We start from the raw sequence: 26,351 nt of genomic DNA, 5'->3' as shown, positions 1-26,351 counted from the left end.
TGTATAAATGCTATTATCATTCTTATTAGAGACATGAATAAGGTAGGGTGGGGCAGGGCCGAGGTAGTTTTAAGATACATGGAACATCTGGAGAATGAGACTGTGATTCCTTTACATCTTTCCTGTGGTTCCAGGGTCAAGGCCAACAACCTTCTAGCTGAAACCTAGGGCTGGAATTTAGAGCTGGAGAGGCCCTACGGAAGAGTCCATTTTTGCCCTACCTCCTCATTTTACAGATAAGGAAACTGAGGCCCAGAGGGGTTAGGGGATTTGCCTGAGGTCACAAATGTAGAAAGTGGAAGAGCTAGGATTCAAACTCAGGTCCTCAACTCTCAAACCTAGCTCTCTCTCCTCTAGACCATGTTATCCTGGCTCCATACTGCCTAAGAGAACTTATAGCAACCCTGTTCCTACAGCCAGATTCAGGAGGATCTAACCACACAATAAGAATTAAAAGCACTGTGATAACAAAAAAAAAAAAAGCACCCAGAAAGAGTCTTACCTCCTTTACTTCTCTCGCTGCCCCTTTGCACTACTGATGGTCCCCTCCACCCCCACTGCTTATCTGCTTCCTGTAATTCTCTTTTCAACAATACTTCTTGTACTCCTTCTGAGGGCTTCTACCTCTTTACTGTAGGTAAACCCCAAGGTTCTGCCTTTGGTCCTTGGCTCTACATTCTACATTTCCTTGAGTGAGCTTATCAACTCCCATGGCTCCAACTATAATTCTGGTCCCAAAGACTTCCACACTCACTTCTCCAGATCTCCTTTTACCTTGGGCTTCAAGACCTTTTATTTCCAAATATCCACAGAACTTCTCCACCATTAAATACATGACCCTCTCTCCACAAATGGGTTTCTCTTCTCAGTGATCTCATTTTTGTCAGGGGCACTGCCATTCTTTCGAGACTTCTAGGCAAGAAAATGTTTTTTTCTTCATCTTCTTTATTCCCTATGCTTAATGCTGATAACCACTTTTTCTTCGTAGCATCTCTTGGATCAGCTCTTTCTTCTCCGACTGCACGGCCACCATTGGCAGGGCCCTTATCACCTCATGCCAGGATTCTTAAAACAACTTCTTGGCTGATCTCCTGGCCTCTAAGCTATGCTGCTGCCCAACCAATTTTCCTATAACTGCTTCCATCATACCACTGTCTTGCTCAAGGGCGGACTCCTCACTCCTTGGCCAAATTCTAACCAGGAATAGAATCCTCATTTGCTTAAGATCTCTTCCTTTCTTCCACCAGACCTGCCTTAACTGAGATTACTGTTTTAAAACTGTTCCCTGAGCCCAGAGATTCCTTCTTATTTAACTACTTTCCTCAACCCATTATGTATAGGTCAAACCCTGTTACAATGAGCTCTCAAATTCTATAGTAGTGACTGCTCCTTGAAGTAAAACTTGGATATCTTTTGACCATATCATACATCAATTTTTGCTGCAATAAAGATGAGTTTTGACCTGTACTTTCTGGGATGGAATCTCCCCTTCTGTTAAATTTAAGGAACCACAGGATCCTGAGAAAAGCATTCTTTTATTTAGAAGCTGCTTATTTCTATGGCATCTATTGAGAAATGTCCAAAGACCAAAAATATGTTGAATAAAGGATAAAATGTGCCAAGGGTCATTCACTTAAAAAATTTTATTTACAAAAAGAACTAGTTCAGTATTCACAACTCTAAAATTACTCACAGTCCAAGAGTAAGGGAGAGAACCTCTTTCTTCTCCTATGAGTAAGAGCAGTAGACATCTTCCCGGGAAGGAAAGGGCATGTTATCTTCCTAATTCATTCAAGGATGGCTTGATTTTGAAGAAGAGAAGCTGAAAGGGGGATTCCAGAGAGACTGCTCTTCTGAATACCCAATTATGAATGGTTCCAAGATAGGAAACCTCTTGTAAACAAATAGGATCATGCCCTGACTGGGGACGGGAATGGTGGGGTACGGGTGGTATGCTGTCATGTGTTTTAGTGGAAAATGACCCCAACATGAGTATAGATTGGGGAGTGTGTTCTGAGATGACAGAAAACATGGAGCAGATAATACTGGTCTTGGCAATCCTGTGTCTGGATATAGACACACGCACATTTCCACTGGTACATAGAGTGTATGGCCCTATTCTCCTTCTCCAGCTTCAGTCCACCTCAGAGAGCTCCCTACTGATTCTATGAAATCCTAGTCTAACAAGATAAAGAGGCTACCTTTCTAGCATCCAGGGATATACTAGGTAACAGAGGCTTGCTGGACTAACTAGGGCAAAATATCCCTGGAAATGTTCCAACGTGCTGGTGTGGCTCAAACAACATCCCAAACATAGATCTAAAGCCCCTTTACCTAATGGCTGTAACTCTAGTCCTACTGGGTTAGAGTTGTGGAGCCTCCTAGAGGATATGTGAAAGTATCATTCACATTTGATGTGATAATAATAAAAAAGGGTCATTTCCACTTGGGTGAAGATGAGCTATAATGGGAAGAACTATTCTATTCCCCATGACAGGAAAAATAATTTGTTCAGGTGAAGGGCATATAGAAAATAAAACACCCATAGCACCTTAGAGGGAGTAAAGAAAAAGCTGATGTTTCACATACCAGAACTGGGGAAGGGAGAAACATTTTAGTAAAAGGGTTGTTAGTATTTGGGGGCTTTTTCAAGTCAGGGATATGTGTTTGTGTATTGGAGAATGGCGGTATCAAGGGGCTTACAATCATTAGGTCTGTTAGGTCCAACAACGTCACTGCCATTTGTAAAGAACCAACCAGAAGCAGTCTGAAATGGGTCACAGGTCAGGCCATGACTTGAATAACCATAACTTTTCACTTGATCCAAGTCAGCATCTCATCGCTGGATACTGGGGCCGTGTACAAGCTGAAATCCAGCTTATGGCATAGCAAGCTGTGCCAATCACCTCTAAGATCCTGAGGCTAAGGCATATCACCATCATGTATAGGAACACCAATTTTCTGGTTGTAAATGTTCTTTCCCCATGTGGATTCCAGGTCTCGTCTCTCCCCTCAGTGATGTCTGAACTACCTCTAAGTCCTGGGTCCGTTTTTAAGTTCTACTAATTCTAATGAGCAGCAGCATTCGTAATACCATTGCAGACAATAAGGTTTCAATCCTGTACTCTGCCATTCCATGGTTAAACAGTGCAGACAACCCCTCTATATCAGATATAGGTGGCATAGTGCCCTTTTTTTTCCTCCCTTTTCTTCAGTGGGCTCCTAGAACCCCTGCTGCCAACTGGAAACAAAAGCACCAGGACTGAATAGGAAGCAGTGCAGATTCAGGTGTACTCAGTTTTTCGGATATAATTGGATGGAACATAGCCTCTCTTCCCATTCAATTCAGCCAACCACCATTCCTTGTTTCCTGTAACATCTTTGAACTCAAGGATCCTGAGTTTCTGATTGGCCAACACACTCAATTCATTTGGGCTCCGGGCCTTGAAAGTGTAGACAGCAAAATAAACCTGTGTGAGAAAAGATAATGAGTTATCAATAGATCACTCGCAACCAAGAGTCATTCTTCATCCTTCCAGGGACCTGAACTCGTAGCCTCAAGGCTGGAAAAGGCTGAATCGACAGTGTTATTGGGTGGTCCGGTGCTCCAAAAGAAGGCTACCAATTGTAGCTCTTTAAGGATCACTTACCATGGAATACTATTGTGCTATAAGAAATTATGAGCAGGCGGACTTCAGAAAAATCTGGATAGACTTACACAAACTGATGCTTAGTGAGAGGAGCAGAACCAGGAGAACATTGTACACAGTTACAGCCACACTATGATAGACTTGGCTCTTCTATGGAATGCAAGGATCTAAGACAACTCTAAAAGACTCATGAAGGAAAATGCTATCCTTATCCAGAGAAAGAATGCAGAGTCTGAAAGCAGACCGAAACATACTATTTGCTCTCTCTTTTTATTTTGTTTTGTTTCTTCTTTCTCATGGTTCATTCCATTGGTTATAATTCTTCTTTGCACCATGACTAATATGAAAATACGTTTAATGTGAATGTATATGTAGAATCTATATTAGATTGCATGCCACCTTGGGGAGGGGAGAAGGGAGGGAAGGGAGAAAATTTGGACCTCAAAAGCCTGTGGAACTGAATATTGTAAACTAAAAATAAATAATTTTTTTAAAAGCATCAATTACAGGAGGTGCTTGATGACCAGGTTTTCTTTTTATGTCCTCACATGACCCACCCAAAGGAAAAAGCAGTCCTTATCCTTATTGTATTCTATCTCTTCTTAGTAAATTTGGGAACCTTGGGTAACACTCACCTGGTTGCCTGTGGCCTCAGTGCTTTCCAGCTCTTCATTTTGATCTTCCACTGAGGGTAGCATCTTCGAATATCCTTTTGAGAGATCTCCCCCTTGCCTAGGCTGCCCATTGCGTCGTGGCACTACTTGGCTAACTGTTTCAGGGTGACCGGAGTGTCGGTAGCCTCTCATGGTAGGAGTCTGTTGGTCAGCATCTCTAGTTAAGTCTACTAGGTCCACAGCATTCCATGACCTAGTTTGGGAAGGAGAGTCTTTGTCTAGGAGGCATCTGGAAGGCCCTCCCTCAGGAACAACTGAGTTTGAAGAAGTATGGACATTCTCCTGGCCAGACTCTTGCCACAAGGAAGAGTTCTGAGCAGGCTGCTGGAGTGGTCCTGAGGTGAAGTCAACTGCTACATTGCCAGGGTTTACAGACAAGGCGTTGTTGCTATTCTTTCTGGGGAATTTGGGAGAAGAATTGCTGTGCTCCGATTCAGTGGAGGAATGGCTGCCGACAGAAACATCTGAGTGGCTCCGGCGTGGGTTGTAGGGCTTCAAGAAGGAGCTGTACACAAAGCCTTTGGTGACTACAGTAAATAAAATAAGTAAAATAAAGTAAATAAATAAAAAACATCAGCAGTTTTCAAGGCAGCAAAGAAATAACAAAATCAATAGTCAGGTTGCTAATAACACTCAAAAATACCAAGATGTCTAGTGACAAGAAAGAACGGTCTTCAAATCACAGAGCCAGTATCAGAAGGAATGTTAGGAGCTCATCCAGTTCAATGAGGCATGAAATAGTGGACCAAGTGTTGCACTTGAAGTCAGGAAGACTGGAGTTCAAATTATGCCTCTGCTTACTGGCTGTGTGACCACTGGCAAGTTGCTCTGAATCTCCAATTTCCTCATCTGTAAAATAGGGAAAATCTGTAGTACCTCTGTAGTATGTACTTTACAGGACTGCTATACTGTTCCAATGAAATAATGTAGATGTAAACTTTTTTTGTAAAATGATTTATAAATTTTTTAAATCTGCATAATACCCTTGGGACTAAAAGGGGCCTTATGCTTGCCACTGGGAAACTGGAAGGTCACATAATGATTTTGGCCACACAATGAGAAGACAGGGGTCAATGGAAGAGACTCTAATGTTAGGAAAGGTTGAAGGCAAAAGGAGAAGGGGACAGCAGAGGAGGAGATGGATTGATAAGTGCCATGCAAACAGAGAATGTGAGCTCGGACGGACTTTGGGAGACTGTGGAGGACAGAAGGGCCTGGCGTACTATGGTCCATGGGATCACAAAGAGTTGGACACGACTGAATGACTGAACAAAGCAAGCAGTCTTCTCTTTTCCAGAAACACCTACAGTTCTGCCAAATGACTCTCGTGCCATGGCTTCATGCCCCTCGATACCCCGGCCATATCATGTAATTGGCACTGAGTTGATATCAAATAAAACCTCTAAAGTTTTCTTTGCATCAAGTGTTGTCCTGCCATGTTTTTCTTCTATTGTACTTGTGGAAGTGGATTTTTGTAATCCAAGTCTAGATCGTATTTATTTACCTAGCTGGCCTATTGTTTAATCCAAATTTTTATCTCCAAGGTTACTGAGACAAGAAATACGTCCCAAGGGAAAATGTAAGGTCCCTTCTAGTCCCAAGGGCACTATGCAAATCCTTGCACCTCAGTGGACTTAATCAGGTGCACTTAACCTTTACTGTGTACAGACCCCTCTGCCATTCCAGGAAAGCCTATGGACCTCCCCTTCTCAGAAGAATGCTTTTAAATGCTTAAAATAAAATACAAAGGATTAGAAAGAAAGCAATTTTATTAAAATATTAAAAAAAATTTTCATATGCCCCTGGGTTAGGAACCTCTGGACTAGGTGTTCTCTAAAGTTTCTACCTTGAAATCCTATGATTTGATGTGTCCTGTTGAAATCCCAACAAACTGTAAGGTCTTCAAATCACAGGGTTTCTCTAATCCCCTAGTCCAATAACAACCACTCATGCCTACTGAAAATGTACCACTCCTGGAATGCTATGAAGTCAACAGAATGTTCATTCAATGTTTCCTCTAAAAATACTACTCGAAGAACTCAAGTTACAAAAATATAATATGACAAAATCTTTGCCCCTGAAGAGCTAACATTCCTGGGGGAACAGACGTCTATACTGAGAAGTATACAGATAAGTACAAACTGAAGTAAGTAGGGAATAATCAGGCAAAGGCAGATCCAGACAAAGTACCCTAGGAAAATCTGAGGATGGAAGAAACAATTTTAGTTGAGGATCAGGGAATGAGCAGAGCCTTGAAGACAAAGCCTCTGAAAGGCAAAGATGAGGAAGGAGTGAATTTCAAGCATGAAGGGAAACTCTATACAAGTCCATGGATGTAAGTTCAAAAGGGTTCTAGAAATCCAGTTTCTTGGAAAAGTAGGATGGGAAACAGACTAGAGAAGGCCTTAAATGCTGAGCTAAGGAGATTTTGTTTTATGTTAAACAGCAACTGGAAACCACTGAGCAGGGAAGTGACAAAATCAGACCTCAGGAAGATTATTTTGACAGCTGTGTGAAATATAATTTAGAGAAGGGAGGATACTAGAGGCAAAGAAGACCAATAAGAAGACTATAAGAGGAGTTCAGGTGAGAGGTGACAAGGACTCAAATCAGAATGCAGTTGTAAATAAAGAGAAGGGGATGGATATAATAAATAAAGCAAAATCAACAAGACAAGTTGGATGTGGGGAATGAGAAGGAAGAATTAAAGCTGGGTCTGAAGTTTCAAGCCTAGGCAACAAGAACACAATGAACGAAACAGGGATGTTTTGGAGGAGGGGGAGAGAAAATGGTTTTGGTTTTGGATATGTTGCACTTGAACTGCCAGTAAGACACGAGTGGAGACATTTAGGAGTTGGAAATGTGGAGGTTAAGGCCGGAGATGTACATCTGGGGGGTCATCTTCAGAGAGGTGATGACAGGACTTATAAGATGGTACAAATACCTATTTTTACAAAAGAGGAAATGAAGATTGATCAGAGGTTAAGTGATTTTCCCACATAGTAACTACAGGACCTAGGACTTGAACCCAAGATGATTTTACCTGCATTTCAAAAAGTTATGCCAAGAATGAGTTAAGTTAGCTATCAGAGGAAGGATTTTACTAGATGTAAGTTTTAATCGATTTTTATCAAATATATTTCCAAGATAAGCCAAAAAGTCTCCTTTGGAGATTTAAAAGAAATAAACAGATTGTCATCTTTGAAGCATAGGTGTTACACAGGATCATCTAAGGATAAAGGACAAATCAAATGACATCTTGAGAATCAAGACATCTGATTCAATGAAGCAAGAATTAAAAGACATTGTCATGTGTTCCTAGATTGGACCAAATTCATGAATAACTCAAAATACCATTTGTCCTTGCTGAGCAGCTAGCCCCAAACGCCCTCTCAAACACTCACCTCCATTGTCAATCAGCCATCGATTCTGACTGCCCATAGGGTCCTTCTTTTTGATTACGCCCACAAGGTCTCCCTCGAGTAGTGACACATCTAGGTCTTGGGCACCGTTGAAGTTTCGTTCTGCTTGGAAGAGTTTTTCAGGGGGATATCTGGCTAGCAGGGTAGTACGGAGTTCATCTGACTGTAGCATATAGCTTGGCTGAAAGGTAACACAAAATGTACAAGTGATTAATAATGGCTCCTCATTCGGATTAATTCACATCCTGTTCAAAGAGAGTCTCAGAAGCAATGGCAAAAATCTTCTCTCACTAGAAATGTTAAGACCTAGGTAGAGAGAGCACCAGGTCTAGGGTCAGGAGGATCTGAGTTCAAATCCAGATTCAGACACTTTCTAGCTATGTGACTCTGAGAAGTCATTTCATCTCTGTTTGCCTCAGCTTCCTCATCTGTAAAAACAGAGATAGGAATAGCAACTATCTCCCAGGGTTGTTGTGAGGATCAAATAAGTGCTCAGCACAGTGCCTGGTGCATAGTAAGCTCTATATAAATGTTAGCTATTATCATTATGACTACTTGGCCTCATTACAGGTATAGGCCAAGATCTTTTGTGTTCAATTTCTTTCTATCTGGGTTAAGAAGAATTATCATTTTATCTTCATAAATAAATTGGTGGCCAAAAAGTAGGGTCTAAAGTAGGTGAATAAAATGGGGAATGAGTGAATAACTGTGGTATAATAATGCATGGGATATTCTTGTGCTGCAAGAAACCAAATATGACGAATTTAGGGGAAAAAAAAGCATCAGCAGTTGAATGAATTAAATAGACCCAGGAAACTATACACAATGACTACAATTATGCAAATGAAAAGAATATTCAACCAAAGCCAAATACCATGTCACTGCAATGACCATTATTGGCCTTAGAGAAGAGGGAATTGTGCACCTCTTCCTCCCTTCTTTGAAGAACTGTGGTTTGATGAGGGAGAATGCTGCTCTATGTCAAGTGGTCTAGCTTACCTGTTTTTCTTTTGTTATGAGGGAAAGCTCATTGGGTCTGTGTAAAGATCGAATTAATATAAAAACAAAAGACATTACTAAAAAGGTATTTTTTTAAAAATTAAAATGACAAAGGTTGGAATTTTTTTTTAAAAAGTTACCTTTTTCATTATATAGTAAAGACATATAACTTTAATAAGGAATTAATTCCCTTCTGATAATCATCAAGATCAGGTCTAAATTATGCTTTTCAGAGAAATGAATGGGATAAATACATTCTGTGAAAATTACAAACAAATTCACTACTCCAGGTATCTTTGATAGAACTGAGACAAGAATAGAGGAATTCTTACTTTCCGTCTGCTACAACATTTAAGCTCCTATAAACTTTGTATAACGACTCTTTCTTGTCACACTGGCTTGGGTACACAAACTTCATCTACAGAGGTAGTCTTGTACTCACCAAACCCTGAAGAGGCTTCCGAGAAGACTGGCGCTCCATAGTTTTTCTCTCAAAGGGCTTCTTAGTGACTGGAAGAGCTTCCGGGAAGAAAGTAAAGACCTGGAGCTGCTGAAGAACTCGGCTGTGCTCTTCATGGAAGATGGCGATAAGGTTTCCCTCTCTGTCAGCAACTTTAAGCAGCTAGAGCCCATGAAAAGGAGAGCAATGATAAGGCAGGGAAAGAATCAAAAAGATGAAAGAACTGCAGGAATGAATGCTTCATCAAAATTAATTCTGGGAGTTAAGGCTCTGCTTCAGTCCACCCCATGTAAAGAATCAACAACTGAGGTTTGGAGTATCAACCCCAACAAAAAGAACAATGATTTTTATGCACAGCCAAAATGCAAAACTGACCAGCCTATTTAACCTGGTCAAGAGAAGACATGGGGGCAGAGGATCACTGACTTCAAGTATTTGAAAGAAAGATAGTAGAAGAGTTTTTGTTTTGTTTGTTAAGGAGTGGATATTTCAGGGAGGCTATTTTTTTTTCAATATAAGGGAAAACATCACAATGATTTTAAGTGGTCCAATGGTGATATGAATTGCCTTGGGAAGTACTAAGTTTTCCATAAAGAGAGGCCTTCAAGTGGAGGTTGGATGACCACTGTTAGAGACAGTGGAGAGATGGCTCCTACTCAGGTAAGGGGCACACTAGATGATCTGTAAGGTTCAATTCTGATGGAATAAGAGAAACTTCCAGAGAGGATATCTCACCAACAATGAAAGAAGATCAAGAATGTGAACTGTAGCTAGACTTGATCCAGCGCCAGATCATACCTATTGAGATCTACATTATTCACCAAATACTGCCATTTCCCATACAAAATGAGTGGCATTTCAGAAAGAGGATGCTCTTCCCTCACATCGCTAAAAGGAATAAGGCACTCACTGTGAGCAGCGGCTGCAGCTCCTGCAGGGCCCGATGCACAAAATCACAGTGTGCCTCTGCATAGCCATGGATACAATTGGAGAAAAGGCCTTGGGCATAATGTCTGAATTTAGGGAGTTCATCCAACAACTGTGCATTTAAGGCCTCATAGTTGTTACGGGCAGACTGCAATTCTTCCAAAGTTTTCTTGTCCTTCAACTTTTCTGCCCGTTCTGTGCAATTGTAGAAGTCCAACAGCTTATCAAAGCGTTTCTGGACCAGCTTGTGGGGTCCTGTGAACATGCTCAAAAGCTGGTTCAAGGGTGAGATGACAAGCCGCTCTGTCCTCTCTTTCTGTGGGGAAGAGAAAGGAACATTGTTTGGGCAAATTACTTGGACTGCCAGGCCTATATTCCTAGCCTAATTTGGTCACAGTCTGCACTGTCTGCCCACATCTGCTATTTGTTCACATGCTGGAATATAGATCCATTTGTAAGGATTCATGCCAGGGTAATATTTATCCATAGCATTCCAGGATGAATGACATTATTTCGCACCTCTATTCTACATTTTAAATTTCTATCTATTCACCTATCCAATTTGCCCAGCACTTACAAACAACTGTGCTTAATAAATGATGTCAAATCATTTTCCATCTGAAGTTTCACCAATTAATGTAAACTGATGATTAATGCCAAAGTACACGCCTAAAAAAAGATTAATATTCAAACTGCAAACCAGGTTTGGCTGCCTTAACTGTGTATGGCTTGAATATAACTTTTAAGTAAAGGGACACCGTATTCAATAACCAAAAGCCTGAAGTTAGTACAACTCAAGAACCTATGAGTAATTCCTACATATTTACATTTCTACAACTTTTTTCAGGACCTGGATGTCAAAGGTAGTTATGAGTAGGAAGGAGGCCAACTTGTACGAAATAATACCAGAGGAAATCACTTACAAAATCTGTGAAGAGCTGGTCACTGATATAACGATGTACTTTCTCAAATTTCTCCAAGTCTCCATTTCCCTTCTCCATACACACATCCCACATGCTGATAGCAGCCAAAACTTTCATACATGCTGATTCCTGGAGCAAGAATCATAACAAATGGTTATAATCAAGGCAGCCTATTACAGCTGAAAGAAGACTAGATTTAAAGTCAGAAGAGCTGGATTCAAATCTTGGCTCTACTATTTGCCACCTATGTAACTTTGAGACTTAACCTCTCTAGCCCTGTTTCTTAATCTGTAAAACGCGGAAGTTGTACTAGTCAGGTCTATGAACCACACTCTCAAAATTAAAAGCTGTCCCTCCTTTCTGTAAATAACTTGTTAACAAATCCTGTGGGTTGGAGAAAAATACTCTGTAAGGGAGATTTATTGTCTATTGCATCAAAACAAAATGTATTGATGAATTTAGGTAAATAATACATAAACATGAATAGTTGGCTATTTACTCACACGAATATGCTGAAGGTAGAGGGAAAGGTCTCGGATAAAAGATTTAATAAGTCTTTCTTGCATTCTGAAGTTCTTCTCAGTTTCTTCAAATGCTTCATCTCTTATCTGTATAAGACAAACAATAAACATATGTTCTTTCTTTCTGTTTACAGTCAAGTCACAATGCCCAATTAAAGCCTGAGAAACAGGTCTCCCTTAAATACTTCATTATTCCGTTTGGCTCCCAGTTTACGGATGGACCAAACCTAACTGGCTGTGCCTACCTTCTCAAACCATGTCATTGGGGTCTCTACTTTACCTGTCTAGCCGCATTTCCCACTATGCTTTGACAAAAACACTTTCTAGTCTGATCAGGTCGCTGTCTTTACTGCCCCTGGCACCGGCCGTAATCGTTCCAGCCTCATGCTTTCCTTCTTGTTCCCTTAATATGTAAAGCTCTTCCCTCTTCTCCTCTGATGAACTCCTTTTTGTCATTTAAGGCTCATCTCAAGTATCACTTCCTCCATGAGGCTTCCCCTGAATCTCCAGCCTTCACTGTTCCTTCCTGTGAACCACGAGGAATTCATAGGACACATTATATAATTAGGAACTTAGTTTTATTTTGTTCTAATTTTTTAATGTATGTTAGTCTCATCTCTGCCTGATGGCTCTCTAAGGTCAAGAAGCAAGTTTCGGGTATCTGTATTCCCAATTACGTATTCAAAGAGCAAATTAACATACAGAGCCAGCGTCTTCAGGTTCCTAAACTTAATTGCTGACATACACTAGAATGGTTAGCTAAGGAAGGGAGAGAATTTCTGGAATGAAAAGGTTATCTTATGGTGGGAGGAGAGGGAAGGTAGCAGATATCTGGGGATTAGTGAAGAAATGTGTCATAAGTCACTCCCTAAGTTACGGTATAAATTCCAGGAGACAGATAAGGCTCTACTCCAGAGAAAATTGCTTTTTCTTCTGCAACTTAAACCCATGTACAGAACTCAGGCATGAATAGTTAGCTATACCAGCTAATTATGAACAAACACATCAATTTTCTCTTCAGTAGCCCAAGATATGATAGGATCTTACCTGAGGAGCAAAGCCTGTGAGGTGCTTCAGGTGACTGCTTACTCTGTTGGATTTCTTAATGATGGAGTGGATGTTAAGTTTAGAGATTTTCTCCATTAGGCTGTCTTCATCTCCTTTACGGTACTTGAGGACTACAGGGAAAAACTTGAGTTAGTGACTGAACACTCTCTAAAACACTGATAGGGACTGGAGTATTTGGCTATAAAACTGGGATTTAGTACCAAAACAAGACCGAATCCCCATCATCACTGAAGAAACAGGATGATATACACTATAAATACTGACCAAAACTATGTAAAAACTGTAACAAAATCCCTAAAATATACAACTGGAAAAAAAAAAAAGAGCTCCAAAAAGAAGATGGAAAGAGCACTTTTGTTACTGTCTTGTTAAAGTTACATAGCTAAATAACTGAAGTTACAGATGTATTATGACTTCATTTATACATCTGTGTATCTAAATGTTAATTTTTGTTTGTACTTACTCGGTTTAGAATGACTATTTATAAAAATTACATCCCCAAGCAATTCCACCATTCTCTACTGTAACTTCCAACTATCTCTTCAGTCAACCTCTCTTAAAAGGGCTTTTCTTCTCATAACCTCCTTCTTTTCTAGGAATTCTGCCATGCCAATCTTACCCAGGTCCTTTCGACGTTTATATTCATTGATGTTGACATTGATCTCCTTGACAGCAAGAACAGCACTGGTTAAAGGAACTTTGTCAGGGTGAGACTCTGGAGTAGAATTCAGGAGCTCCATTAGCAGCAGTGGGTAACGCATAACTCTCTGCACTGGTTTGATGAGGAAGGAGCCCAAGTTAATGTAGTTTGTGCAACCCCTGTGGGAGAAGAAAAAGAAGTTTTCATCAATCATCACAACTTTTGTGTCACTTACATGCAAAACATAATATTTGTGCTTGTAAAAGAGATCATATGGGAAAAATCAATGAACAAAAGAACAGACTGACACAGCAAGGAACAAAGGAACTTACCATTCACTGTACAGGCTCCTATAAGGTAGAGAACATGAAAAGAAAAGAGACAATTTGTTAGAGGTTTTTCATATTAATCTCAAGGCATGGATATCCACTGGTTATGCCAAATCACATGGGAAAAGAGGAAACTAGAAATTCTTGCCCTATCTAGGCTATTAGAAAGAAGAGATAAACTTCATAACTAAAAGTATGCCTTTCTCAGGTGTCTGGCACTATACAAGGACTGGACATGGGATTTAGAATTTGAGAAAGATGTATGCATCTGTCATCCTCCCATGCAATGGCTGGTTTGGCAAATAGGTATTTCTCAAATGTTGGTAGGAAAAGTGAAGAATTAAATCTCTAACCTTGTATATACATATATGAAGAATCTATGACCTAATGCATCTTATTATTTGCAGCCTCCCTTAAAAAACTCTGCTATATCTAGGGAAATGCTTCTTGGCGATTTGCCAAGAGTAACAGTACTTGGTCTTTGTCCCTATTCTGGGGATTATTTACTTGGACACAAGCTCTCTTCCTGATGCTTTAGGGAAAGTATTAGGTCCCCTTGAACCCACTAACCTAGAAATATTAACTCAACAAAGGGAGAACTTCCAAACATAAATCAACCGAAAACAGTTCAACTAAAGTCCCTATAAGTAAAGCTAAAAGGAATAACAAAGCATAATGACAAAGTTTCAGCATGGACCTCTAAACCACAACAAAGTACAGACATCCTTCGGTCAAAACTGATAGAGAGAAAGGATCTTAACTACTCAAGGATCTTGGGGGAAAAATAATAATATACATATCATTTAAGTTCTTGAGAATAAGAAAAATTAGAACAGTACCAGCTTTTCCTCACAAGAAATGATATACATTGGAATAAACTATAAAGGGAATGATTTCAGTAACTTTAGAGACAGAAACGAACAGACAAAAATTTCAGAAAAATAGACTGCCAAACTCAGGAAACTATTAAAGAAGATCAAGTTTGCAGTTGTGAGGTTCCATTTTATACCAATAAGACTGGCAAACTGACAAAAATTAAAATGACAAATGTTGGAGGGGCTACAGGAAAACAGGAACAGTAATGCACTATTGAGGGAGCTACAAACTGGTTTAGCAGTTCTGGAAAGCCATTTAGAACCATGCCCAAAATATTACTAAACTATATATATCTATATCTAGATATAGATATAGATATAGATATAGATATATCTATGTATATATCTTCTGAATCATCAATATTACTGCTAAGCCTATACTCTAAAAGAAAGAGGAAAAGGATCAATGTCTACAAAAATATTTATTGCTGTTCTTTTTGCAGTAGGAAAAAACAGGTATGTTACCCATCATTTGGGAAATGGCCAAACAAATTATGGTACATGAATATAATATAATACTATTGTGCCATTAGAATGGATGAAGAAGATAGTTTTAGAGAAAGCTGCGAAGACTTATGTGAACTGACCCAGTGAAGTAAGCAGAACCAGAATGATTTACACAATAAGAATGCCAATAACATCTTAACCAAGAATTCTGATCAATGCAGTGACCAATTCACAATTCCAATCTGACAAGAGAGGTGATGACTCAAGGTGTAGAATAAGACATTTTTTTTTGTACATGTCCAATGCCAGGAATTTGTTTTGCTTGGCTACACATATTTGTTACAAGGGTTTTGTTTTCATTTTTCCCCCCATGTGGGGAGTGGGAGGGATGGAAAAAATGTTTAAACAAAAAACTGTACGTTCAAGTGCAAAATAAAATCTATACTCCTATGAATTTATTAGCATTCTCCAAGTTAAAGAAAAGATCAAGTTCATACAAAAGCTAAGGGACAGAGGGAGTCCAAGCAAGCTAGGTCTTGTCAAGCTAGTAATTTTAGTGAGATGGAACAGATTATAACAGGAAAGCCAAGAAAAGTAAAAGTTATTAAATGGGCTAAATTCAGAACTACAAGAGATCTACAAAGCAAATGGGAATGATACCAAAAGTTTCTAAGGAAAAATAAAAAATCTACATAACTATAATAGAAAATATGAAGGAAGAATCCAATTTTGGTAAGCATAAAATTTGGAAAGTAAAAGCAAAAAGAATACACAGCTGTAAGAAATTGTTCTTCATATCTCACAAAGTCAATAAAAATCTTAACGGTTTTTTTTCGGGGGGGGGGGGCAGGCAATTGCGGTTAAGTGACTTGCCCAAAGTCACACAGCTAGTACATGTGTCAAATGTCTGAGGCTGGATTCGAACTCAGGTCCTCCTGACTCCAGGGCCAGTGCTCTACTCACTGTGCCACCTAGCTGCCCCCAAAATCTTAATGTTAATAACTAAAAAATTTATTTAGCATCTAAAGGTATGCTATAAATAGAGGATATGCTGTGTAAAGGAAATCCAAGTTCCTAAAAAGATAGCAAGTGTTAAGAGTCAAGTAAAGGGCAGAGGGGCTAGTGTTGGGAATTTGAAGAGGAGGGTGTGGTTATAATACAGTGAAAAGACATTGAGGGCTTGGAAAAGAACTGCTGTGGCAGGGATGGAGTTAAGAGGCTGGATTCAGGAATTATAAAAGAAAAAAAACTGTGGCAAAGACAAAGATGGCATAGAGTACATAGTGCTGGGCTTGAAGTCAGGAAGACCTGGGTTCAAATTCCTTTTCTGGTATTAATTAGTGAACCTGGGTAAGTCACTTTAACCTCTACTGCAGGTGTATGTTGAAGTCAGCTGGAACCAGCTGTTAAATTCTCAGCTGGGCATTTACACCTTGGAAATCAGGACTTGATTGTTTTGCTGATTTTCTAGACTTAAGACAGTGATGAAGAATATGTTAATAATGCAGGCTAAACTTAAAAGTGTATTATGCTGACATTAAATATTAATCAGCCCATCCTAGTCTCTGCTTCAAGTGACTAAGAGAGTAGGTGTGAGTAATAGAGAAGTTACACAAAGGTAAAATCAACAAGACTTTCCTCTTCAAACCCCAAATTAATTCAAGCTTGCCCTAGGATTACCACATTTACTCTCCTGTAACTAGCCAATGCTGATCTTATCTGCAATTTGAGGATAGCATAGAAAGATCCCCACATGTGCATCCCCTTCCCTGGACCCCCCCCCACAATTTCCCCTATCCCACACACCATAATTTAAAAAATAGGAACTACCTATTTTTGTTTCCTTTTAGGGATCGGGCTTGTAAAACCTTATTTAGGGTTGTAGGGGGAGCTAAGAAGTGGGAGGCACTAGAACTGGTTTGGGAACACTGGTGATCTGAAGTTTACTGTGGTGTACACTGTTCATGGCAAGGTCAGTGATATACAAAGAGAAGGAACTGAGAGCACACAAAGGATGACATATAAGAGCAGGCAAATAACCCTTGAATTAAGAAGGATTTTATGGAAATAAAAAACAGTTCAAGGGATAGAAAAAAGATCTAAAAGGAAAAGTTAAGGACAGGAATAAAGTCAAGACTCAGAATCTAGCATTCAACTCTTAAAAGAGCTTCCTTCTTTCTTGATGATGAAGCATGCTTCCTGGGAGAGGGGCAGTTTAATAAAGTAGTTCTCAGATTTTTTTGGCCTCAGGATCCCTTTACATTCTTAAAAAAAATTATTAAGAATCCTGCAAAGAGCTTTTACGTGAATTACATTCACTGACGTTTATTGTATTAGAAATTAAAATGTCAGTACTGTTATGAAAATGCTTCTGACCTTGCAGACCCCTTGAGAGGGACTTGGGGACCATGTTTTGAGAATGGCTGAATTAGAGACAGAATGAAGTATATATTCAGAAATGACCAATGTGTAGGTTTGGACTGACTATACTTGCTAGTCTTGGCAGTTTTATTTGGGGGTGATGAAAGTGGGGCTGTAGGCAGAGTTGGTGGGTGGTGATAGTGATTCAAACAAAGAAGAACATCAAGGAAACAAATGCCCAGGAGAAATCAGAATTTCAGAAGGAGACAGAGATAAGCAGGACAGTTCTGTTACTACAGTGCTAAAATTAAAGTATATTTTTGTTATGTTTATTGACATTGATTAAATCCCTAATAAAAAGGAACATTTAAAAAATTTTAAAGGATTTTTTTTTAGTACCTAGTATAGTACATGCCTATAACTCTCATTGCAATACTTCAAGGACCTGTAATTTCTCTTATACGGGTACAGATACAGACTAAAATCCCTCCAAATCTTAGTCATTGTCCTCTGATCATGAGATTCTCTGAACTTAGTGAGGGTAGTACGCAGATAACAGACAGCCTATCACAGGACCAGCACCTGAATCCTTTTCAGCTCAATGTGACCTGCCAGAGCTTGAACTCTTTTGGCACAACCTTCAAGAACCCAGAGTTATTTCTATATTACAAGGCAGAATGCATGTTAGTGAAGAACGGCACAATAAGTGAAATAAAATAAACTGAGGCAAGAATAAAGAAAAGAATCCTTATAGGGACTTAAGAGGGAGTCTCTTCCATTGACTCCTGTCTTCTCATTGTGTGGCCAAAATCATGTACACCTCAACTGATATTAATTCATATAAATTTAAGTTATTATTAAGAAATATAATTATATTTAGTAGATATATGACACAATAATATTGACTATATTAACATATAACAGCATAGTATATAATATGGTATATATTAACATATAGTTACATATTAGATATAAGTGTAGTATATAGAATTATACTGTAATGTGTTATATTATTTCTAATAAAATGTTTAATTAAAAACAAAAAAAGTCATCCTCTATCTTCCCTTCCTCCCCTGCCTTGTGTTAACCCCGTTCCCCCAAACCAGTAAATGATATCCTTTCCAGCCATGGGTAGGTAGGTCTTAGAATCGCAAGATAATTTTTTGGTCACTAGGAAATTGGAATGGTTCCATAGTTATCCTGGGATTTTAGAGCTGGGTCATTTAAGACTCCTTCCAGGGTCATGACTCTGTGACTTAAAATCTCTCTCTGATATATTAGGCTGAGTTATGAAATAGGATAAAGACAAGAGGAAGTAAGAGTGGAAAGAGAGAAAAAGGGCAGAGAGCGTGGAAAAAACCAATGACTGAGGGAGGGACGAAAAGATCAAAGTTCCTACTTGAGGTTTTCCAAGTATTCTAGAAGATGCTTCTGAATCTTCTCCTCTTTCTCATAGATCTCCAGCAGTGCAATGGCCTCATCATGATTCTGGCAGTAAACTTTGTATACTCCTTCAAGCTCATCCCGATGCTCCAAGAATACAGGTCCTTTAAAATAGAGAGGGATATTAAGTAATGCAAGTATAAATAGCTTCCTTCTCCTTCATCAAATTCACCTTGAGATACTTAAGGTATCTCAAGTACAGTATACTAACTCAAAAGTATTACATAAACAGGAGTTTGGTTAAAAATTGGTACTCAATTATTACCACATTCATTAGTCTACTACTCCTAATTAAGAGTAAGAATATTGCAAAAAATTAAAGAAGTGAGGTATGGTGTTTTTTTAAAACAAAAACCCTGAGAACTATAGCAAAAAGAAATTCTCAGCCTACATTTGTTTTTATTTTCCAGTAAGTACTAAATAAACCTTTAAAGCATAATAATTTCCCTCAATGACTAGACAGAACTGAGAACACTGAGGCAATCTGATGAGAACTCTCAACTCTCTTTGGCCAGTCTGCTAAAATTCTCAATGCCTTTGCCAATCTTTTCTTTTATCCTCCATTCTCAAAATAAGAGATGGTTCTCTTCCTTGCCAAAGTTAACTATTCTTCTATCTAATACCTCAATCCCATTCCAACATCTCTTGGGATCTTGACCCATTACTCACACTCACACACACACACACATACACACACACACACACACACACACACTCTCTCTCTCTCTCTCTCTCCACCCATGCATGTCTCCTTTAGCTAAAACAAAAAAAAAATCATAACTTAAACCTCCTACTATGCAATTTCTACCACCCTTTGCATAGTCAAATTTCTGGCATAAATGATTCCACAGCAACACTTCCTCACCATTCATTACCTCCTTTGGCTTTTTTTTTCCACATTTATAATAATTGCTATTTCTAAAGGTAGTGCTGATAACCTCCCTTTTAGGTAAATCCAATGCCCTCTTCTCAATCCTCATTTTTCTTCACTCTCCTACATTTGAAATCGCTGGACCAACCCCTACTTCTTTAAAATGTCTAACAGGCTTCTCAAATACTACATAACAGACTTTTTTTTTGGGAGGAGGGAAGGCAGGGCAATTGGGGTTAAGTGACTTGCCCAAGGTCACACAGCTAGTGTATCAAGTGTCTGAGGCCTGATTTGAACTCAGGTCCTCCTGACTCCAGGGCTGGTGCTCTACTCACTGCACCACGTAGCTGCCCCCATAACAGATTCTTAACCTGCTCCTTTTCTATCTCCTTCACTGGCATTCTATCCTTCTCAGAGGGGGAAGTATCAGTTTCCCCATGGCAAAATTCCTCCTCGGTTCTCTCCAAATTCACTCCCTCAGAAAGCTTATCTTCTCCCAATGATACAACTCTCTCCTTTATAATGACTATGGCTCTGCATTTGCACATGATTTTCAGTCTTGTAATTTCAACTATTTTAAGGATATTTCTGCTTTGATTTCCTGCCAATTAACTTATTTCTTGGTGCAGCTATGGGGCACAGTCAGTACAGCACTAGCCCTGGAGTCAGAGGGACCTGAATTCAAATCAGACCTCAGACACTTGACACAATTACTAGCTGCGTGACTTTGGGCAAGTCACTTAACCCCAATTGCCCTGCCTTCCCCCCTCAAAAAAAAGTAAAAATATTTCTTATCTTAAAGTTTTATTTGTTGCCTTATTTAGGATACTAACCATTTCCCCTAAAGCACTCCCTTCCCATCAAATCCTTCTTTGTAACAAAGAAAAACATTAAAGTAAAGCTAATAGACACAGTAAGTAATCACATCTGACAACAGGCAGCACCTTCCACATCCATCGTACTCTATTGAAGAGAGGTAACATCTAATTCACTTATTTCTGTAAAGGAAACAATCATTCCCCAAGTTACCCAGGTACAGTCTTAAGGGTCATCTTTGCTTTTCCCCTCGACTTTACCCCCTACATTTCTTCCTTAGCACTATCTCAGTCTCCTTCCTCTCCATTCCCACTGCCACCATTCTAATACAGGCCTTAACAACTCATTCTTCATTATTGCAAAAGTCTCTTAATCAGTCTCTTTGACAGTGACCTTTCTAAACTAACTTGGACACTGCTGCCTGAGTGATCTTCCTAAAACATAGTACTTCATGTCATTCTTTTCAAAAAGAACATTCAAACCTTTTAGCAAACTACCTCCAAACTGGCTTTCTAACCTTCCCTTCAGGCACTCTTCTGTACAGCCAAACTGGCCTCTTTGCTGTCCCTCAAACACGATACACCATCTCGTCTCTGGAAATCTTTCATTCCCGGAATTTTCTCTCTCTTCGCTTTTCTCTTGAAACCTCTAGTTTCCTTGAAAGCCCAGCTCAAATGCCACTTCCTACAGAAGCTGGCATTTCCTACAGAAGAAGGCCTTTCCTAATTCCCCTGGAAGATCCTCCATGTTCAAATAACCTTATATGTTTTTGTATATATTTCTATGTATTATTACATGGTCCCTCTAGAATATAAGCTCCTTGAGGGCAGGACTTCTGTCTTTGCATTTCCAGCAACTAGAACACTGCTTGCTGACCGAATGAAAAAGTTACAAGGGTTTCTTAATGCCTGTAAATCAAATCAAAACTCCTTGACCTGGCTTTTTCAAGTCCCTCCAAAATCCGGTCATTTATCCTGTCCTTATTTTCCACTATTCTAATATTAATTCTCTGCTCCAATCAGATAGGTTTTCCAGTTGTCTCTCACCGCATAAATATCCTTTCTGTTCTCCAAAGCCCAACTCCCCTCATCTCCATGTGATCTTTATAAACCACTTATATGCCCTTTCTCTAAACTCTGTTATGAAATGTAAGTACCTATCCAGACTCTTAAGTACCTTATGAATAGGCGGTTTTATGTTTCTATTACATCTGACAAAGTGCCAATAGTCCCTTAAACATTCTATTGATTTTCTTAAAGCAAGAAGTTTTCGATATTCTGTGCATTTATTTGGTTTTATTCTGTAGTTTTTTCTACCATACCTGCTTATTACAAGCTACACAATGATGATCAGTTAGATATTCAGGACATACGTGAACCAGCTTCTAATCCATTCCCCTACTCAGAGAATTCAATGTCAGCTGGTGTTCCTCAACTACCATTATAAGGCTTTAAAGGAATTTTGTAAAAGACCTCTACGGAGATTCCTGACATTTAAGAACAGAAGTCTGAAATTCTAGGCCTCTGGTCCACCCCTAGCACAGACTCTGTTTTTTAAAAAGTTCATTAATTTTTAAAAAACCATTGGATTGCTACATCAACTTTTGGGATGACAAGATTAATAATGTCTTAACATAATCAACTATATAGAAATGAAGAAAGAAAAACAATTCTGTAACCTCATTGATTTAGGAATCCTCTCCAGTGATGCAGACTATAACCCGTTCAGGCTTGTCTCTGCTGTGCAACTTTTATCCAGACTTCCAAAAATAGGGAGCAGGGTTACACCCAATATTTTGGAGGTCTTTCTCAATTTCTTCTGATATTACAAGGTACCAATGCGAGCACTATGGGAACACTTATCATCTTTCAACCTGGTCATTTGACTAGCCCATCTTTTCTTCCTATCACATAATTATTCAAAAATGTCCTTTCTTCTTGTTCTTTGGAATGATTCCCTGATCATATGATGCAGCCAGCTCACATCCGTCACATGCCTTCCCAATGCTCTCTGAATGATATTCATCTTTAGCTCTTCAGAATTAGTGAGTAGTGTTCTACATCTCACTGCCATCTAACACCAGCAATAAAGTGTTAGGTACTGAAAACATGGGCCTTTGCTTTCATGGGAAGCATGGAGTCAGTAAAAGAGTTTAGCAATTTGCCTGAAACAACAGAAGCAAGACCTTCTCTCTTCCTCCTTTTCAGCTCTGGGTCCAGTTATTAAACATTTGTGCTGTTTCAGGTATACCCATTGTTAGCAAAATTCTATATGGTGTCCATCCAAACACATGTCAAAATCTGAGCAATGGACATTCTTTATCCACGGCCTTTTCTTGTGTGGACACAGGGCAAATCCTTTTGAGTCAATGCTGATCTTTACCAGGAGGATCTGCAGTGTGTTAAGGATTGATGCAGTCAGAACAATATCCAGAAGACCTCACTATTCACAAGGAATCCTTCCTTAACTCCATATTCTTCACTGGAACTCCTCTATCATGGTAGCAAATACCTCTGACTAGCGTACTCTTGTCTTAAGTTTATGAGAATCACCGAAACAGAGTTATTTCTGCCATTCCATCCAAGTTAATACTGAATCATTTTGATAGGAGATACTTTGTTCTAAAAGGGCCTGCTTTTTTTTTTCTACTCAACCAAATGCTTTTTCACAGTCAACAAAGAGTAAGCAAAATGAGATCTTAAATCCTCTACATTTTTCAGGCCACTGTGAGACAAAAAAGATGTAACACGTTGGTTAATATCACTTGTGACAAAGTCCTGTTTGTTTCCCTGCTGATATCCTCCCCTCAAGTATGCCCTCAGTTCATGGATAGATGATTATTATAAAGATTTTGTGTACATGAGAGCGAGCATATAGATCTGTGGCTACTGATGTCCTCTTGGTCACCTTTTTTTAGTATTAATAAGGTCCAAGCTTTTTTCCACACATCCAATGTCTTCCTTTCCTTCAAATACCTTGCATGTTGGTCCCTTAATCCCTTTACAATAGCCTTGGGGCTAGCACTGATCCCTATGGATTCTTGGTCTAATCCAGTTGTTTCTGCTTTGTTCTCTTCAGCAGCACTTTTATCTCCTCTGCAAGAACCTTGGGAATTGTGATGCTGGATCTAAGTGTAGTAGTTCCATGGTCTTCAACGAAGAAAACTGTTAAAATGGTTTTTAAAAATCGTTTTCATTTTTATTCTGTTTGTAGTCATCCTTCTATTTTCATCTTGAATGCCCTTAGGATTATCTTGCCTCATATCTTACCAAGATTTCTTTAAAATGGTTATATCTTCCATTGCTTCTCTCTGATTTGAGACAATACTGCTCATAATCATCTAATATGCTTCTTCATAAAACTTAACGGATGAGTTTATATTCTAACCTAGTGTTGCCCTTGATAGCCATCTCTCTCTGTGTAGCAGTAATTTAGGCACATGATGACCCAGGTGCTTTCTTGGTTCTTTTGGTTTCCCTGTTGTAGCAATTAATTTACATTGGTTAACCTTCTGGGTGAAATTATTATAGTAAGATGGATAAAACATAAAAGGTAAGAATACCAGGTAGAAGGTTGCTACAATCTAGTGGGGGGAGGAGATGGAAGATGACTAGTTCAGATAAACCATTTATTTAATGATTACCAATCACAAGAAGGTACTATAATAATACTATACAAATAAGCTCCTGAAAGATGTGGGACTTGAGTCTACTGAAGAATGGGCTAGATTTGCATAGGCAGTTTTAGGGGCTTGGAAGTCATTCAAGGCAAATCTTTGGGCATTTTCATCCTTCCAAAATTCTCAAGTTACCAATTATATTGGGGATGCTTTAATCAGCTATTACTGTACTAAAATTGCTAACCTGGAGTGGCATCTCCTTTTATTTCCTCTGTTCATCCTTTGGGGAATAAATAAGTGGTATGAATGACTTGGTAAAGACTGGTATGATGAAAAGAACATTGGACTAATAAAGTAAGGAGACCTAGATTCTTTACCAACTAAGCAATATAACTTTGGACAAATTATTTAACTATTCATGGCTTAAATTTCCTTATGTAATACTATGAGGTTGACCTAGATGTTCATTAGGAGAATCTCTTCCTCCTCTAAGATTCTATGATTCAAATGACCTCAAAGCAAGTGGCTTAAGAGAAGCAAAAAAGTAAATAATCCACAAAATGAATAACCAAGACCTAATTTTGCTTGCATAACTATACTCAAAATTATGACAAATACCACTCCTACTCTATGGCCTTTCTAGGACAAAGTCCAGAAAAAGCTTGTTTAGGGAAAGGCAATACTTGACATCCATACCTACAGTATCAGTGGTTTCTAAAGCAGCCAGCAACTGCTTTGAGACATTAACCACCATCTGGATGTTTCCAAAAAGTGCCTCAAAATCCATGTTCTGCACCTGGGAAACAAAAGGGACAAATACATATAATGATACATAAAGATAGGTTTACCAGGGAAAGACACTGAGAATACTTCCCTCCACATCCCAGAACTTTCTGTCATGAGCTCTTTCTTCAGCAATCCCTGCTGCCAGAGTCAAAAGTCTAACAACAGTGTAACTTCCACAAGGCTACAGGTCAACACCATTATATACCATCATCACTCAGGAAATGTTTACCCACCCAATTCTTTAACCCATGATAAATCTGACTATGGATATATTCAGCCTAACCTGTGGCAATAAGGAATTTCAGGGCACAAATATTTCCACTTAGTACCTAAAAGCTTAGGGCCATGCTACTTTATACAGAAAGCATTCAGGAATAATCATTGTAGTAGCTAGGAAGTTGTATGCCACTTAACTAAGGACCCCACATACCTGGAAGGACTCTTAACTCAACAGGGTAGCTGCCACCCCCCACCGATATCCCTTGAGGACATCTCTCAGTGTAAGTTTACTCAGAGCCTCTAAGAGTTGCTGCCACTTTCAGGATCCTAAGGAGCAAGATTAACAGGGAACTTCAGAGAAATAGCAGCGAGGTTGTTGAGATGGTAGCTGATTCAAGTACTATCAAGACAACTGAACCTTAAGTTGGTGACAATCTACCTGCAAGGGTCCTAGAATTATATCTGTAAAAGTCACTGCCTTGTTTTTACCTAATTAAGTCCTTGCGGTGAAAGCTTTACTATTCGAATACATCAGGATGCTAGCTAGCATCTTGCCCATTTGTCTCACCTGTGCCTGCTGCAAGGGCACCATGATCTGTTCAATGCACATCTCAAGATCCCTCACATAGTCCCTTTCAGTTTGGAGGAGTTCTTCTACCACCTTGGCTCGCTTCTCCAGCATTCTCTGCTCTGGGTCATCAGAAGCCACAGACACAGAGGGTGACTCCAGGGATGCAGTCTGAGAGGAGAGGAGTGTCATTTCTAGAAAGAAAGACAGAACAGTTGCCTTACCTGGAGTTCCTTACACCAATGAAATCAGTCCTAATGTCCCCATTACCCCCCTCCCCCCCCTCCAAAAGATACAGCAGGCTAGGAATCTAAAATTTCATCAAATTTTAGGCACAAAAATTTCATCAAATAAATGATTCTGAAAGTCTAAAGGGAAGACAAAGATCTTGGTAGCTCTCAGTAGGGTCTGTTCACCTGGGATTTACATATTTAACACAGCATTGAATATATAATGTTCATAAGAGATTAGTTCTGAAATGAGACATATTTGATGAGTCCTACAAGTTTCTATATGATTCTAGGTATGACACTGCTTCTCCTAATACTTTTCTCCACTGGTAACAAGTTGGGGCTATGTTACCACTTATCCACCAAGAGACACATTTCATGGCATTCTCCTTCCTTCCATGGGGCTCCTGAATCTGCTCTAGAATCTATGAGGCACCCCCCCACCCCATACTCCTCATGCTTCCCTGAGTCAGCCCATTGGAGTTTCTGGTAAGGGGGGCTGG

General features: G+C 39.3%; 1 protein-coding gene across 5 annotated transcripts in view; it reads right to left on the bottom strand.

Moving 5' to 3' along the window:
- Positions 1-1,523: 1,523 nt before the first annotated feature.
- Positions 1,524-26,351, bottom strand: part of LOC118828466 (dynamin binding protein) — a 109,209-nt gene continuing 84,381 nt past the window's right edge. For all 5 annotated transcript variants that reach the window (XM_036735088.1, XM_036735086.1, XM_036735089.1 and 2 more), the window contains 13 exons: positions 25,619-25,812; positions 24,742-24,841; positions 18,696-18,843; positions 13,617-13,634; positions 13,264-13,463; positions 12,624-12,754; positions 11,559-11,663; positions 11,056-11,184; positions 10,116-10,448; positions 9,188-9,367; positions 7,729-7,927; positions 4,286-4,851; positions 1,524-3,470 (listed from right to left, as the gene is read on the bottom strand). In XM_036735088.1, the coding sequence (XP_036590983.1) occupies positions 3,285-3,470; positions 4,286-4,851; positions 7,729-7,927; positions 9,188-9,367; positions 10,116-10,448; positions 11,056-11,184; positions 11,559-11,663; positions 12,624-12,754; positions 13,264-13,463; positions 13,617-13,634; positions 18,696-18,843; positions 24,742-24,841; positions 25,619-25,812 (2,489 nt within the window). In that variant the 3' untranslated portion in view covers positions 1,524-3,284. The remainder of the gene's footprint in view (positions 3,471-4,285; positions 4,852-7,728; positions 7,928-9,187; positions 9,368-10,115; positions 10,449-11,055; positions 11,185-11,558; positions 11,664-12,623; positions 12,755-13,263; positions 13,464-13,616; positions 13,635-18,695; positions 18,844-24,741; positions 24,842-25,618; positions 25,813-26,351) is intronic.

The sequence above is a fragment of the Trichosurus vulpecula genome, chromosome 8, assembly GCF_011100635.1.
Source record: "Trichosurus vulpecula isolate mTriVul1 chromosome 8, mTriVul1.pri, whole genome shotgun sequence".
Lineage (NCBI taxonomy): Eukaryota > Metazoa > Chordata > Mammalia > Diprotodontia > Phalangeridae > Trichosurus > Trichosurus vulpecula.
This window is presented reverse-complemented; position numbering and strand designations above follow the sequence as displayed.